At 56.3% G+C, this 16,956-nt stretch overlaps 1 protein-coding gene across 1 annotated transcript; it reads left to right on the plus strand.

The window, feature by feature from the left end:
* Window positions 1-2,150: 2,150 nt before the first annotated feature.
* ITIH1 (inter-alpha-trypsin inhibitor heavy chain 1) lies at window positions 2,151-15,359 on the plus strand. Its single transcript, XM_061195425.1, has 22 exons — window positions 2,151-2,264; window positions 2,502-2,522; window positions 2,767-2,933; window positions 3,360-3,464; window positions 3,780-3,942; window positions 4,499-4,612; window positions 5,810-5,935; window positions 6,020-6,136; window positions 6,842-7,010; window positions 7,099-7,224; window positions 8,174-8,355; window positions 8,614-8,799; window positions 9,839-9,978; window positions 10,565-10,719; window positions 10,817-10,831; window positions 11,254-11,274; window positions 11,737-11,817; window positions 11,928-12,041; window positions 13,076-13,277; window positions 14,198-14,370; window positions 14,963-15,074; window positions 15,230-15,359. Exons 1-22 carry the CDS (start codon window positions 2,151-2,153, stop codon window positions 15,357-15,359), a joined length of 2,733 nt encoding a protein of 910 aa, XP_061051408.1.
* Window positions 15,360-16,956: the final 1,597 nt, after the last annotated feature.

The following is a 16,956-nucleotide window of genomic DNA, read 5'->3' on the forward strand; positions in this document are numbered from 1 at the left end:
GATGCATGGATGGATGGTGGTGGCCTTCACTGGGATGGACAACAAGAGGAAGAAGACCAGGCTTGGTGGTGGGGGGCAAGGAAGGTCATGAGTTCAGTTTGGATATATCAGACCGAGGGGTCTGAGCAGGTCTGGGCCTACGTGCTGTCCCACAGGCACCAGCAGCACGGCCACCCTCTCAAACCCCCAGGCTCAATCTTTAGCAACTTCAGCTGCTTCCTGTCCACACATCCCCCTCCCCCTCCACACACACACACATCCACAGGGCGAGTCAACCAGTCTTCTTCATCTGTCACATGGGAACAATAACAGTATCCATTTCCTGGGGGTAGCTGTAAGCAGTAAGCGAACTAGGGCACAAAAGATGCTGAGAAGTGGGCCAGGTGCTAGTCACTGTTAGCAGTGCCCATGCCCTTTCTCCCGGCCATGCAATACAAGTGCATTTCTATCACCTCTACAGCACAGGCTTGGAGCTAGCCATCTCCCAACAGCCCAGTCTTGATCTTGCCATGCACCTGCTCAAAATATTGTTAGTGTTTCCTACTCAAAAGACGGGACCCCTGTGCCAGCTGGTCCCAAGCCATTTCCCAGCCTCCTTCCCCACCCTCTTCATCAGGTGCTGCTCCCATCACAGACACCTGCACCTTCCCCAATCATGCTGCACACTTACCCATCTGCTTTTCTCTTTCTCCCCTTCCCACCCGTCCTTCCCAAGTGCCGCTCTATTTGCTAGGCACCTCCTCTGGGAGGCTTCTCCAAGGCCCTGCAGGGGATGAGCTCCACCCCTTCCAGATTTCTACAGCTTCCTCAGGCTCCTCTTTAGCTCTGGCCACTCTTGGGATTCACTGGGCTTCCTTTGACTTGTCTGACTCCTTTTTCCAAGGCATCAGCTCACTGAACACAGGGAGGCACTTGAGCTTCATCACTGTGGTGTCCTAGTGCCTGGCACTGTACCCAACCCAACACAGCGCTTGGTCGATACTGGTGCAGAAAATCAACAGAACCCTTAATGTACAGTTTCATGTTGATCCATCTCATCTCCCGCAAAGGCCAGAAGACAGGCAAGAAGGGTATTCTGGCCTGGGGACAATAAGCCCTTTCCCAGAAGCTGCTCTGTGAGACAAAGTCCAGGACAAGCAAACAGAGATCAAAGAAGCCTCTGGGCCCCCTCACCATATCAGGGTCACAGCAGCCAGTACATCCCAACCAGGGCCACGGAGTGGGTTGACCAGGGGCCATGTCTGCCCAGTGTGTGTGGCTTGTGGGGGACAGACAGGGTTTGTGCATAAAACTTAAGAAACTGCAGCTACAAGATGGGTCTCTTGGATCTTTGACTGCTTCTTCTTTCTTCCTAATAAAGCAGAGGACATTTCTGTCATTACATGATAGGCTTGGGCTTTGGAGTCTGAAAGATTTGGGTTTGAATACCTGCTCTTTCATTTGCTGTGGGACCAACGTCCCAGGGACACCCTGAGGATAAAATTAGATCATAAAAGGCTGAGAGCGACGCATGGCTCGTACTCTGTCCTTCATCATGAAAGCATGGCATTCATCTTTTGTCTCCACTATATCCTGGAATGATGAGGCTTACTTCTGCTCTTTTTTACAAAGCTGACTGGCCTAAAGGGTGTGTCACCCATTACGTATCCCCAGAACTGTCCAGACCGCCTCTGGCAGAACTGCTAGAGTTGGTGCCATCAGAAACAAGGATGCGAGCAGACCCTTTCTAAGCCACCATATCTGCCTCCCTGGCCAAAGTGTGACTGTCTGAAAAGTTTGTTGATGCTTAAAGAATTTTGAAAGAAACACCTAACGAAGTTGAGAAATCCATTTTTAACTGTGGCTTCTTGATGCCTGCCGCAGTATCACTGGTGCTGGCCCTGTGCCACGGAGCCGGGATTAAATGAGCTGTCTGGGTCTTCACAATTCACGCCGGCTGAGTGTAGCTCTAACCAAGGGGCACAGTCTGAGTCTGGTCAGGAGTTTGCACAGCTGGGAATCCCCCTAAGGAGAAAGCTTTCACTGTCTATTTTTCATCCCCCAAATTGTAATATTTGCCTTCACCTTGTCTAATGTTTAATCCATGTTTATCCAGCATTTTATTGATTAATGGTCTGAGTGAAGTGACAGGCAGCAGGAGCCTTGAGACCATGCACGGCACGATGGGGCTTCGGGGGCTGCTCTGTGTGTGCCTGGCGTCCCTGCTCACCCTGCAGGCCATACCCGCTCAGGGTTCACCCACACGCAGTCCCAAAGGCGGCAAGGTATGTGGGTAAACCCCTGGGCCAGAAACAGGCAGCTGAGCCTGGAAGGGGCTCCAGAGACCGGGGCTCTCCCCACCCACCTCGACCTCCTCTGAATGGAGAGGACCTCCCAGCAGCATGGGGGAGGCAAGGCCAAGGCGTTGAGGACACAGGCTGTGTCCCACTCCCATCCCTTAACAGATAGGCCCTGGTCCCCTGAGTGTTCACCCTCACACTTGTCCCGGTTTTGTTTTACAGAAGCGACCGGCTTTGGACACAGTGAGTGAGGATCTCAGCAAAGGGGTCTGTGGTGGGCCTTTATTACAGTCTGTTTCCCCTGGGCTTCGAGGTGTGCCCCTGGGCAGAGGGACTCCCGTCTCCTCCAAATGGGGGCTCGCCCACCCCCCTCATGCCCCATGGCATGGCCTCAGGCATAGAGAACAGCACCTGTGTCAGAGATGGGTGCCGAGGTCTCCCGTGGCTGAGCCCCCATCCCAGCCACCTCCCGCACGTCCCACTTTAGGCTGTCGATGGCGTGGTCATCCGGAGTTTGAAAGTCAACTGCAAAGTCACCTCTCGCTTTGCCCACTGTGTCATCACCAGCCAAGTGGTCAACAACGCCGACGAAGCCAAGGAAGTGGCCTTCGATGTGGAAATCCCCAGGACGGCCTTCATCAGCGACTTTGCCATGTGCGTGCCCCGCCTGCCTCACCAGGCCCAGCCCGAAACCATGGCTCTGAGTGGCCCAACAGTGCAGCCCATCCCCTTGTCCCCAAGGGCCACAGGCCGGCCCCAGCTCTGAAGGACTGAAAAGTCCTTTAGGTCTGCTCTGGGCTCCCATCTTAGAGAGCAAACTAGAGCCTCTGACAGTGTGTTTTCAGCCTAGGGCCCAAGGAGCACAGGCTGGCACCCACGGTTTCTTGCTGGACTCTGTGGCCGTGGCTGCCCACCTCCCTGAGCAGCTCTGGGGGCAGCGGGAGGCCGGCAGGAGATGCCCTCTCACAAGTGCTCACCTGGACAGGGCCTCCTTAGTGCCTGGGCTGGGAGCACCTCCAATATGAAGGCCCTGTGTGGTCGGGGAGGGGCACCTCCCTGAGGGCGTCTTCCTCCCTGTAGCACAGCAGGTGAAAATGCATTCCTCGGGGACATAAAGGACAAAGTGACTGCATGGAAGCAGTACCGGAAAGCGGCCATCTCAGGAGAGAACGCCGGCCTTGTCAGGTGAGTTCTGGGCCCTGCTGGCCCAATCCCTGGTGCTGCCCTCCCCTGCCAGGATGGATGCCTTGGGTGGAGGGCAGCCCAGGCTGATGGGAAGGGAGCAAACTGCCCAAATCCACTGCTGGCACTGGACGAGGCCTCTGGAGAAGTGGGGCCCTGACCCTGGCCAGCCAGCTAAGACAAGGGTGAGGGTCAAGGAAAGCTGGGAGCAGCACGAAAATAAGAGAAACTGACTCTGAGGGCCATGCTTTATGTGACAAGGACCTCCATATCACTTACCATTTGTCTGTTTGTTGTTGCCACTGGTGGCACATCCAGGGCCTCGGGGAGAATGATGGAGCAGTTTGCCATCCAGGTCACCATCGGTCCCCGGAGCAAGGCCACGTTCCGGCTGACCTACGAGGAGGTGCTGAAGCGAAAGCTTATGCAGTATGACATCGTCATCAAGGTCAAGCCCAAGCAGCTGGTGCAGCATTTTGAGGTAGATCGCTGGTGACCACATGCAGGGGCAGGTCTCAGGAGCTGGGCTCCTGCCTCTCCCTCTCTGCAGCTCTGAGCGTTGGTTCGGCACCCACCGTGTGCAGCCCTGGGCCTGAGCACACAGGGAGGGGACTGACTCCTCAGGGTGGGCTCTGATGGCTGTTCGTGGGCAGGGAGCTCCCTGAACCCTCCAACCTCCTCCTCCTTCTGAGCCTTGGCTTGCTCATCTGTCAAATGGGGGTTTTGCGTGTCCCAGAACTGCTGCAAGGATCATGAGAGATATTGAATGTCCAGGGAGTTTGTAAACCAGGAAGTCCTGGGCAGCCTGAGGGGCTGCAGTTGTTACTGGCACCTTAGTGGTGGCCGAGTTGAGGGGCTCAGGCATGCACACTTTCATTTGGCCAATATTTTTGGAGTGCCTACAACCAGGCCCTGTGCTGAGAGCTGGGTGGGTGCTGCACACAGTAGGTGGTCAGGATATACGTTGGCTCTTGGCTGAGACTTGATGATGGCTCCCAAATGGGAGCCTTGGTACAGGAACTGCTTCAATGCCACAGATCGACGTGGACATCTTTGAGCCCCGGGGGATCAGCAAGCTGGATGCCCAGGCCTCCTTCCTCCGCAAGGAACTGGCCGCCCAGCTCATCAAGAAGTCCTTCTCGGGGAAAGAGGTGCGTGGGATGGCTGAGCCCTCAGAGACTTCTCAGCATGGCTGCAGACAAGGGCTGCAGGCCACCCTAAGGGAGAGAGAGAGGGGAACTTAGCACTCCTGATTCTCAGAACCGCTTGGCAAGAGCCTGTGTGCTGAGGCTGGGGAGGGCGCCTACAACGGCTGCCTGGCCTGGGGTGAGTTGCTGGCTTGCTTAAGCCTCAGTTTCCTCTTTGCCTGTCTCATCCCAACGGGAAAGCATTCATGGAAATATAGGGCACATGTGCAAACCTCAGGATTCCAAGCCCCAGTGTTCTTAGAAACATGATGAAGTTTGGAAAGGCCTTTGGCCTACCCAGCCACTTGCCACTTGTCACTTCCCACCCATCTGTGGGAATCCCAGAAGCCCCCTGCTTGCCCCTACCCCAGGTCCTGAGGAGTGTGGCATATGAGTGGGTGATACCCAGCTAGTGCCCTGCTTCCTAACTTGCCCTCAACTGGAGCCAGGAGCAAACTGTTTATTCCCCACCCACCTTTGGTAGTGACTCCGTAACAATTCACTTAAAAGAAATGTTTCCTATAGTTTTGAAGGGGTTCCTTTGAAACAAAATATGATACCCCAGAGTGTTAGCAAACATGCTTGCTTTCAGTAGGGGACCAAGGGGATGGTCTTTGTCTTCCTAATAATTCTTTTCAAATTTTTTTTTAATGAGCATATTTTACTTTTATAACAAACAAACAAAAAGTAAAAATAAAAGCATCTTTAAAGAAAATGTGGAAAGAACAGAAGTGTAGAAATGTATCGAGTACAAACCACCCCCAATTTCCCTGAACACCAGCACCAAGTCCAAACAGACCACAGCTCCCACTCTGGGCTCTTCCTTCTCTTTGTCTATCCAGGCAGGTTTCATTTTCCAGCAAAGTGTCGCTTTTTTCACTAGACAGTGTGAGTTGACCGATGCTTCTCATGCTGCTATTATTCTGTTTTTATTGTGTATCCAAAGTGATGATACTTATAGAAAATCCCAATGATTCAGAAGCATGTGAGCAAAGAAACAGGTCTTCTCTCCTACCACCCACAGGTGTGTACTCTCAGCAGCAGGGCAAGGGGCCCACTAGACTCATTCTTATGCCTGTGCACCACACACACACACACACACACACACATCTTACGCTGTCGCTGCAAACCAGTAATGCCTCACACCTTCGATGGTTCCAGGGTCATGTGCTTTTCCATCCCACGGTGGGCCAGCAGCAATCCTGCCCCACATGCTCTACGACCTTGCTGAATGGGGACTTCAAGGTGACCTACGATGTCAATAGGGACAAGGCCTGTGACCTCCTGGTGAGCTGGAAGCTTCTTGCCCAAGACTCAGAGGGTGGGCAGGGTGCTTGAGAGAGAGGCCTCACTTGTCCCTTTGTGTTTCAGGTCGCCGATAACCACTTTGCCCACTTCTTTGCTCCCCAAAACCTGACAAACCTGAACAAGAATGTGGTTTTTGTGATTGACATCAGCTCCTCCATGGAAGGCCAGAAAGTGAAGCAGGTAAACTGTGGCTCTAAACAGTTAGCCAGCAGGAGCTTCTTTAGCCCCATCACCCATCCCACCCTGGTTTTGCCTCCAGAGTCTGGGTTTGGGACTTCTGCTCCTGGTCAGAGGCAGGGTAATTTAACAGGATATCCCAGTGGTCAGGGGCTCTGGAATCAGCCACTTTCTCACTGTGCAACCGTGGGCAAGTGCATTCACTTCTCCTCAACGGCAAAAATGGGAGTAAAATGCAGCGCCCATAGGGTTGTGGGGTTTACCAAGGGGGCATGCTTGGAAGATGAGACCTGTACCCTAGGCGTGCAGGGATGATTACAGTGGTCCCGGGAGATGGCTTGCAGCAGGGCACAGCCCACTCCCACAGTGCTCTGGGTATCCTGTCCATAGCGCAGTGAAAGCATGGCTGGACAATCAGAGTTTTAGAAACTCAGCCCCCTGGGGTCCTCTGTCTTAATCCTGACCCCCTTGAACTCCTGGTCATTTCCCCTCCCCATACTGGGTCCCTTTGCCTTCTCCATCCCCCTCAAGACATCCCAGAGCTCAGTAGGATGCTCCTCTCCTGGCACCACCTGGCTGTCCTGTCCATCCCCTTCTACTTGCCCACCATGTACCTCTACCCTGTGGACCTCTGAACTGGGTATCTGGAGATGACAGAAGGCACTATCCTGGGGCCCTGCCCCTCCACTGACTGTCCTGTCCTTACAGACCAAGGAGGCGCTCCTTAAAATCCTGGGGGACTTGCGGCCAGGGGACTACTTCGACCTGGTCCTCTTTGGGTCTGCAGTGCAGTCCTGGAGGGGCTCGCTGGTGCAGGCATCTGCCGCCAATCTGGACGCAGCTCGGAACTTTGTGCAGCACTTCTCTCTGGCCGGGTGTAAGGGCAGGGGTCTGGGGCCGCCTTGATGTCACCTCTGTCCCCTCAGATTCAGGGCATACACTGATCTGCTTTCTCTCTTTTGCAGCTACAAACCTGAATGGAGGTTTGCTCCAGGGAATTGAGATTTTGAACAAAGCTCACGGAAGCCTCCCAGAACTCAGCAACCACGCCTCTATTCTCATCATGCTGACAGATGGCGAGCCCACAGAGGGTAAACGCCCGCCCCGAGGGCTACCTTGGGAGGTAGTGATCTCTTCATTACCAAAGGCATTCAAGCTGAACTTGGAAATACAACCAATGGGGATGCTGTCGGGGGCAGAAAGGCTAAGGGCAAAGCCAAGCACTGGTTTAAAAGCAGAGTTCAGATCACAAAGTCTGCAGGAGCTCCAAGGTGTTCTGTCCTGAGTTGGGAAGCTGGGGAAGTTTCTGCATGACACGGGGTTGCACAGGGCCCAGGAGGATGGGCAGGACCCTAGGCTGAGTTTAATGAACTACGGATTCAGCACTAACTGAGTGCCAGGCACAGGACTAGGGACCAAGGAGAGACACTAAGAGAACAAGACACGTCTTTGCCCTTAAGGAGCCCAGGGTCCACTGGGGGAGGCAGACCCAGGAGCAGATGCTCTGTCAAGGGCCCTGAAGGAACAGGGTGCCAGAAGGCCAAAGGAGCACAGACAAGGGGCACCTGGCCCAGGCAGGGTCTCAGAAGGCCTCTTGGAGGAAGTGACCCCTGAGCCCAATCTGGAAGGAGGGGAGGAGAAGCAGGAAGGGATCCCTGGCAGAAGGGACAGCTTGAGCAAAACAAGGTTTGTGCACTGGCAGGGCCTGCCTGGGAAGTGTAGGCATATGCAGAGTAGGTGAAACAGGGTGGAAAGGTCAGCAGGACCTCACAGGCCATGCGAGGAGCCATGGGTTTAGAGCAGAATCAGATCTGCTCATGATGGATCCATGTAGATGGGCAAAGTCTTCGAGGAGCTCTGTGAGCAGCTGTTGCAGTCACCCAGGTGAGCCAGCAAGAGGCGTTGCCTCAAGATGCCAGTGGGGACTGGAGATGGTCTGAGATGGGAGTCTTGGCCCCCAGGGAGGGTGCCCCAAAGTCCCCTCGTGCCCCACACACCTGTGAGCCAGCATCCCATCCCTACCTGGCTGTGTGGCTGCAGGGGTGACGGATCGTGCCCAAATCCTCAAGAACGTCCGAGATGCCATCAGGGGCAAGTTCCCACTCTACAACTTGGGCTTCGGCCATGACGTGGACTTGAAATTCCTGGAGGTCATGTCCCTGGAGAACAACGGACGTGTCCAGAGAATCTACGAGGACCATGATGCCACCCAGCAGCTGCAGGTCTCCTCCTCCCCCTGCTCCCAAAGTCATGTCATGGGGAGCATGGCCTTGGCAGCCACGTACCCATCAGCCCAGAGCAGATAAAGCTCTGGTGTGGGGTTCGAATTAGCTGTGTGACTTCGAACCAGTTACTTAAGCCCTGAGCCTGCAATTCCTTCTATAAAGTAGGGATCCCGACACCCCACTTTGTGAGTGGGTTTCCTGTTGGATGCCTAGGACGACCCACCAGCTCTGAGGCTGCACTCCCCATCCCCACAGGGTTTCTACGAGCAGGTAGCCAACCCTCTGCTGAGGGATGTGGAGTTGCAGTACCCCGGGGATGCCGTCTCGGCCCTGACCCAGCACCACCATAAACAGTACTACGAAGGCTCGGAGATCATAGTGGCCGGGCGCATCGCTGACCACAAACTGAGCAGCTTCAAGGCGGACGTGCAAGCCTATGGGGTAAACAGAGGGCTGCGGAGGGTGGAGAGGCACCCAGAGACTCCAAACCTACGCTGCTCCCCACCCCTGTGCCCCCAGCAGCCTCTCTTTCCCCAGAGCAGTGCCTCACCCCAGCAGGCCACACACACCCCAGGGCTGAGCATTCTTCCAATGAAGGCATCCTGAGGGCAGGCTAGAGTGGGGCCAACAGGGCCTTGATTAGCTGTAGTCCCTTGTATCCAACTGGTCCACCTGTTATTCCTCACATCATTCCTCCCAAAGTGTGAGAGGGTGAGAGGCCAGCCTCTTTCTTCTCAAGTGACAACTATTTCCTGAGCACCTACTGCACATGCAGCTTTGCACCACGGTGCAGGGCCTGTGTGTGTGTGCACACTGAGGTGTGTGTGTTGGGGGGGGTGTCACGGAGACCTGGACTCTAGCCGTGCAGTGTAGTTGAGGGTTCAGGACTCCGGCTCTGAGTGAGGAAAGCTGAGCTAGACCCTGGCTGCAGCTGGGTGACGTTGATCAAATGGGTCCAGTTCTCTAGGCCTTTCTGTACCCTGGGAGTAACAGTGTACTGGAGAGTTGTGTGGAGTAAATGAAATAATCCACATAATAGGCTTATGCAGTGCCTGGTTCATGGGATGCGCTTGGGAAGAGGTGCCCCCATTACTGTAGCTGGGGAGAGAAGGCGCATTTGTGAGCTGTGGCAAGCTGAATGGTGCACGGGGCCGCGGTGGGCATCCGGAGGAGTGAGGCGTGGTGGAAACAGCTACGTGGTGGATCGGCTGGGTGCCTGCTGGCATCCCCCAGAGAGAGTAACTCCATGAGGGCAGGGCCTGATCCTCCATCCCTGGGATGCCCAGGGCCTGGCCCAACTTGGCTCACAGAGTGTGCTTAGCAACTTTTGTGGAAGGAACGGATGGAAGAGGACGAGGAGAGCAGGCTCAGGAAAGGCAGGGGGTAGGATGCTCAGAACGGAGCTGCAGAGACCAGACAACATCGGGCTCCCCCAGAGCCCCTCATGGCGCACAGCCTCTCTCTCCCTCGCCTCCCTCAGGAGGGCCAAGAATTCAAGACGACCTGCCTGGTGGACGAGGAAGAGATGAAGAAACTGCTCCGAGAGCGGGGCCACATGCTGGAGAACCACGTCGAACGCCTGTGGGCCTACCTCACCATCCAGGAGCTGCTGGCCAAGCGGTACCAGCCCAGCGGCTGCCTGGGGGGTGGAGGGGCACGACCACCCCAGAGCACCCCCACGCCCTGGGCCTTTGGACTACGGAGGGGCGGTTCTAGGCCTTGGAGGTTGCAAGCAGGTCAGATTTACTGGCCTCTGCCTTTGCTTCCTGAGTTAATATCAACCAGGCAGTCAGTAGTGTGGTCAGGGCCCGCTGGAGGCACAGGGCAGCCCCTTTTGCCCCCACTGAGCCGCTGCGGGGGAGGCTTCCCTTTACTGCGGGGCTGCTGTGTCCAGACACACTCATTTAATCCTCACAACGTGCCGAGCAAACCGAGGTTCAGAGAGGTTAGACCACTTGCCAGGATCTCACAGCTATTGAATTCTCTGTGTATTTCTGAGGCACATCCCCCAGCCCTGCCAGACCTCCAGGTTTTCTCTGAGGGAGGCCTTTAAATCATGAGGTCCTTGAAGACAGCCCCTGGGCGGGGCCACTGCAGGGGCTTTGTAAACGTTTGTTGAAAGAGTGAACAAAGGAAGGAAAGGACGAGGGAGTGCAAGTCCATTGTCATCCAAGCTGCGGGCTTGGAGCCAGTGTCTGTCTGGCAGGATGAAGTTGGAGGGGGCAGAGAAGGCCAACGTGTCAGCCAAGGCCCTGAAGATGTCACTGGCCTATCAGTTTGTGACCCCGCTGACCTCCATGACCATCAGGGGCATGGCGGACCAAGACGGCCTGGAGCCCCTCATTGACAAGCCCCTGGACGGTATGGGCTTGCAGAGGGGAGGCTGTGGGCATGGGGAGGCTTCTGAGAGCCAAAAATCTCCTGGGCGTTAATTCTCTTTCCTTTCTCTCCTTTCCAGATTCTCTTCCTTTGGGTGAGTTTTTAAATCACATTGATTTTCGCAAGGGGCTCCGGGTGGCTGGGCAAGTGGCACGTGCTCCAGCCGCCGGGCACACAGCACCCTGCCCCCCTGCCCTGCTCCACCCTTTCTTGGTCTCTTCCTTCCCCGAGATGCCCTTCCCTACTTTGCTGCAAACTAGTTGCTGCCTCCTGTGTGCTCGGGGAGCTCTCGCTCAGCTTGAACCCCTCCACTCCCCGGCCTCCTTGGGGGCCCTACGTGTGAGCGTTCATCTACCAGGAGGGCTGGGACCCCCAGGAAGAGGACTGGGACCCCCAGGAGGAGGGCGGGCCCAGGCCTGATTGGCCTCCGGGCCCAGCTGCACTTGGGGAATGAGGTGCGTGCCTTTCGTGTGGAGTGGGGAGGGTGACGTTGTCCTCTATCGTTGTCCTCTACAGAGACGGTGGGACCCAGAAAGAGTAAGTGGCAGCCATCCTGATGACGCAGGTCTCTACCCCTCTACTCCACACATGGCCACCTCTCAGGCTGTGCATTCAGTCCTGAGCAAAGCCTGGGTCATCACCTATCTGCCTGATGAGGAAATGATAGCCTAAGGCTTTCTTCCTCTGCTCCAGCGTTCCTCGCTGCCTCTCACTGGGAACCATCAAAACGCTCCCCCTGACCTGGCCTGGCCTCCCCACCCCTATGCCACCAGCCCCTCCCGGTTCCCAGGACAGGAGACCGAGAGGGGGCCAGGCCACTGTGCTGGGCCAAACTTCCGTTCCCACATCCCGAGAGGCGTCAAAGGCTCTGTGTCCACTCCGGCCCCTGTGGCCTCAGGCCAGCCCGTTTGGGTGGCGGGGGCCTCAGAAAAGGAGGCAGCAGCTCCAGGGAAGGCCCAGCTGCCTCCCTTCTAAGCGCCATTCACTCTTGCCCGTCAGCCTTCGTGCTGTTGGCCTCCCAGCCTTCTCCGACGCGCCCTAGCTCCGAGGTCCAGCAGTTGCCAAACCAAGTGACTGGCGGTGAGTCCTTGGGAGGGTCTGAGGGACACCCCTGCCTGACTGAACCCTTCTCCCCAGCTGGCCCCATGTGCCTAATACTCAGTCTAATAGACTCCATGCTGTGTCCCCAGTGGACACTGACCCCCACTTCCTCATCCACGTACCCCAGAAAGAGGACACTCTGTGCTTCAATATCAACGAGGAGCCTGGTGTGGTCCTGAGCCTGGTGCAGGACCCTGACACAGGTATGGGTGACATCACGCCCTCTGCCAGAGAGGGTGGGGCCTGGGCTCCTCTGTCCTCAACGTTCAGCCATGAACAGGAAGGACGGTGGCTGTGGCCTCCACTCCCCTCACCCTATGTACCCACCACCTGGCTGGACTCAGCCTGCCCCCTTCATGCCCCATCCACCTGCCTGGGCCCTATACAGGGCCTGCTTCTTGGGCATGTGACCTGTGCAGGTGCACAGAACCCTGCCCTTGGAAGGATTCCATGGTTGATTTAATGCTCTGCTGTTGCATCTTGAAATTCTTAACAATTTTTGAATGAGGGGCCCCTCGTTTTCATTTTGTACTGAATCCTATAAATGATGCAGTGGCCCTGCCACACCCCCTCCCCCGCCCCCCACATGGCTGCAGGGGTCTTGGAGCCCACCTCCCCAGCAGGGCTCAGGTGATGGGAGCAACGCCCTCTCCATCTATCGGCCACTTCTCCCCCCCTCCCAGTCCAGGCAGGCCATCTGCTAATATTTGTTGAGCACATCCTAAGGTCTGGGGACACAGTGGGAACCGAGACAAAGTCCTTGCTCTCGTGGAGTTTAGGGAAGGGAGATAAACAGGTGAACAAATTCTTAGCTGACAATTTCCGAGCATGAGATGTGCTGTGTTGGGATAGTGAAGAGAGGGAGGGGGCTTTTGGCTGCTCAGTTCAGAGGAGGCTTCTGTGGAGAGGCCCACCTGCAGCACCTACTGTGACCTGCCCTGTGTCAGGGCCTGGGTCCACAGAGAAGGAGCAGGCCCAAGGCCTGTCCTCGGGGAGGCGACACCTCCTTCAGGGCCCAGAACCGAGGGCTAAGTCTCAGAGAGTTAGTGTGGCGGGAGGGGAGGGAGGCGGTGCTGTGAGTGGCCTGCACCTGTCCTGAAGGCCCCTCCCCTTGGGTGGTGAGGCCCTCAGAGCCCAAAGAGGGTGGGCATGGGGGCGGCAGGAGCAAAGACCGGCTGGTGGGGTTCTAGGGAGAGCTGGGCCGCCCTGACCCGGATGGCCCCTCACCCCACTGCAGGCTTCTCAGTGAATGGCCAGCTCATCAGCAACGAGGCCAGGAGCCCTGGGAAGCATGAGGGCACGTACTTCGGGCGGCTGGGGATCGCAAACCCCGCAACAGACTTCCAGCTGGAAGTGACTCCTCAGAACATTACGCTGAACCCTGGCTCCGGCGGACCCATATTCTCCTGGAGGGACCAGGCCTCACTGCGGCAGAATGAGTAACCGGGCTGGGGCCGGGGCCTGGGAAGGGAGGCGGGGGTGGGTGTGGTGAAGACCAAGGCACGAAGCCCCAGAGCCAGCTCTGCTGCCCGAGCCTGCTGGGCCCCCATTCCCCGAGCTGTGTCAGTGTGTGATGTCCACGTGGCCTCCACGTAGGCTGTGCAGACATGTCGGGCCCCGTGGACCATTCCCCACCCCTGACTCCCAATTTCCCTTGATTGCTGGACACGTGCTCCGGGCCCAGCTGCCTGGATGCCTGTGCTCCCGTGGCACCCTCACCCTGCAGTCCACCCCTGTCTCCGCCAAACCAAGCCGACTCATCCTCCCAGGCCCAGCGCATTGGCCACCTCTTCCCTGAAGCCATCCTAGTCCCTTCCTCTGCTGAACTCCAGCGTTCTCTAGGTTTCTCTTTCAGCCCCTGTCTTAGTATGCCTTGTTTTGTGTTTGTTCCTTCCTTCACTCATTCATTCGTTCAACAAACTCTGCTGAGCACCAGAGCCCAATGCTGGGCAGCAGAACTATAGGAAGAGGTGGGCAGAGTCCGGTATGGAGGACACAGATGATAAGTGGGAGTCAAAGAACACAGACTCATAATAGACAGGCTGGAGTCCAAGTCCTGGCTCTGCCACTCACCAGCTGTGTGACCTTGAGCAAGTTTTTTAACCTCTCTGAGCCTCAGTCCTCACAGGATCAGAGTGGGAATTGAATGATGCAGTTTGCGTGGAGGGCTTAGCACAGGGCCTAGCACATTGTAAGGGCCCCATACACAATAGCAACAAGTGGGAAGGAGCATGGAGCAGGTAACCGTCAACCCCTGCGGGGAGAGGGGTTCATAAGAGCTGGGTCTCAAGGACAAGAGCAGCTGAATGGAGGGGGCGCAGTGCAGCCGCACCTGCCCTCATGGCACCTGGTCCCACAGGGTGGTGGTGACCATCAACAGGAAGAAGAACCTGGTGGTGTCCGTGGAGGACGGGGGCACCTTCGAGGTCGTCCTGCACCGGGTATGGAAGGGGAGTGCCATCCACCAGGACTTCCTTGGCTTCTACGTGCTGGATAGTCACCGGATGTCGGCACGGACACACGGGCTGCTGGGTACGGCTGGCTAGGCGGGCAGAGCTGTGGGGTGGGGTGTTGAAACCAGAGGACTTACCCTGGGTCAGCTTTGCAGCGGGTCACCAGGATAGGCCCACCTCCAACGTGGCCTACAAGGCTCAGAGTTCCAAAGAGGGTCCCGGTGAAGGCTTGTCCCGCAAAAAGGCTGCAACCAAACACAATGAAGCTAAAGGTTAAGTGAGCCTGGGAGCGAGTAAGGAGAGGTCCGATTAGCAAATGGAAAGGTCCAGTGGACTCCCAGAGACCTCCTGAGTGGCATGGGTCATCGGCCACACTGCTTCTCCTTGTGGCCTTCCTGCAGACCCTGTTCTCTACCCCTCAACCCTCTCTCCCCAGCCAGATTCCTTTGGAATTGGTCCAAAAAGACAGGAGGTACAACCACCAGGCAATATATCTGCTTCTTTATAGCAAGTGAACTAAAGGTGGCTTTTGAGGCCAAAATTTATCAGAAACAGTCAAGCCCTTGAAAACCAATTGTTTAAGCAACTCTCTAAGCCTCCAGTGAGCACCTACTGAGTACAAGGCAGCAAGGCCCCCGATGGTAACTGCTGTCTCCCATATGCCTTTCCAGGACAATTCTTCCACCCCTTTGATTATAAAGTGTTTGACCTCCACCCAGGCTCTGACCCCACAAAGACAGACGCCACAATGGTGGTGAAGAAACGCCGGCTGACGGTCACCAGGTGGGTGGGCTGCTCTCCCAGCATCTCTGCCCTTGGCCTTCCCCATCGTTGCTCCAGGCCTTCCTCCAGGTGTCACAGGGTTGAGGTGGGCTTCCTGGGGCGGTGCAGCCCTGTCAGACCCAAAAGGTGACCCCAGCTGGCTTGTCTCTCCTCAGGGGCTTGCAAAAAGACTACAGCAAAGACCCCCGGCATGGGGCTGAGGTGACCTGCTGGTTCATCCACAACAACGGGGATGGGCTGATTGACGGTGTTCACACTGACTACATCGTCCCCGACATCTTCTGAGCCCCCAGCCAGCACACCCATCCTCCCTTGGGACCATGGCAGAGGAGGAGCCTGAGCTATTGCCCAGGCCACACCTCCCTGTCCAAGCTGGTCTCCTATGTCGAAGCACTCATGACTTCCATTAAAGAGAGGCTATGTCCAGCCCAGGCTGGCTGCTTTGGGGGAGGGGGGTGTGGCAGGGAGGCAACCCAAGATGTTGCTCCTCAGAAGGGCTCAGGAGTCACAGCAGACCAGGAGGCTGGGTGGGAGCCAGCACCAACTCTGCCCCCACCCCACCCTGTTCTCTGCAGCTGCCTGGCCCCATGCCCTCTGAGTGTCCTGGGTGTCCCGTGCACACAGCTTCCCCTACAGGTCCAGAGACCAAAGGACACTCCGGCAGCACGTATAGGAATGACCCGCAACAGCTGCAGCTGCCCCAGTGCTTCCTGTAGCCAGGAACTGTTCTAAGTGCCTTTGTTGAATTAACTAAATGTATGCTCCCAACAGCCCTGGGGGATACTTTTATCATGACTACTTACAGCCGAGGTTAGGTAATTTGTCCAAAATCACTCATCTTTTAAGTGGCGGAGCTGGGATTTGAACCCATGCTATCTGGAGTCAGCATCTATGTGCTTAACCACCTCATGTAAATACTCCCATCAGGCTGGGTGGCTGATGGCCAAAGCCTGTTGGGATTTGGTTCTGGATATCCCAAATTATCACTTAACACGAACATGTGAAAGAAATACATGAAATATATATGGACTTGGGGTCCTGAAGAAGTCCTGCCAGGAGCTGTGGGTCACCTATTGGGGTCAGGGCCTCAGGAGGCAGTTCCCAGGCCTCCATCCTCCACTGGATTTCCCAGCTGGGAGTTTGGAACCTCTGAGAGCAGGCATATTTCCCCAAAGCAGAGACGGCCACTGCCCAGAAGCTGTGATTTCAGGGGCCAGGAATAGCAGCCCACTGCCTCCTCACACTGATGCCTGGAATTACCCCTTCAGAACGCCTTCCCTGGGCCTTGTCTAGGGGCCCAGTTAAAATGTGACGTTACAGGGCGTGTGGAGATGAACTTGCACTTTGGGGAGCCACTGGCCCTTTCGGCAAAGGTTGATGGGCCTCCACCCACTCCTTTCCAAGGGGTTTCTGCTTTTTCTGGCTTCTGTCCAGCTCCCATTCCAGATGAGGCCCATGAGGGCTCAGATCAACAACACAAATGCTGAGGTCCAGAGCTGCCCCAGGCCCAGGGACACAGAGCCCTGAGGGGCAGCCAGTGGAATTCCAGAGCCCAGCCCACCGTCTGGAGTATCCTGGGCTTCTCAAGGGAGAGCCACGGGCTGCCAGCTGGCTGGTCACCCTCAGCAAAGTCCGCCCAACTGGGGCCTCCTTTTCCCGTCCTCTAGAGTGGAAATGGGGTGAACCTGAAGATTTCCTAGATTCCTTTAATTCGAAATTCTGTATGATGACTCTGGGTCCCTCCAAGTCCCCAGCTGTCCCTCAGGGGCCTCTTGAGCAACCTCAGAATTTCCTACTTTGAGTTGTTCGTCCCACAAAACTCCAAGTATTGGGGGATGAGGTGGAAGTCTGGAGGAGAGGGGCTGGGGAAAGCTCCTCAGGC

This window comes from Eubalaena glacialis, chromosome 7 (assembly GCF_028564815.1).
Source record: "Eubalaena glacialis isolate mEubGla1 chromosome 7, mEubGla1.1.hap2.+ XY, whole genome shotgun sequence".
Lineage (NCBI taxonomy): Eukaryota > Metazoa > Chordata > Mammalia > Artiodactyla > Balaenidae > Eubalaena > Eubalaena glacialis.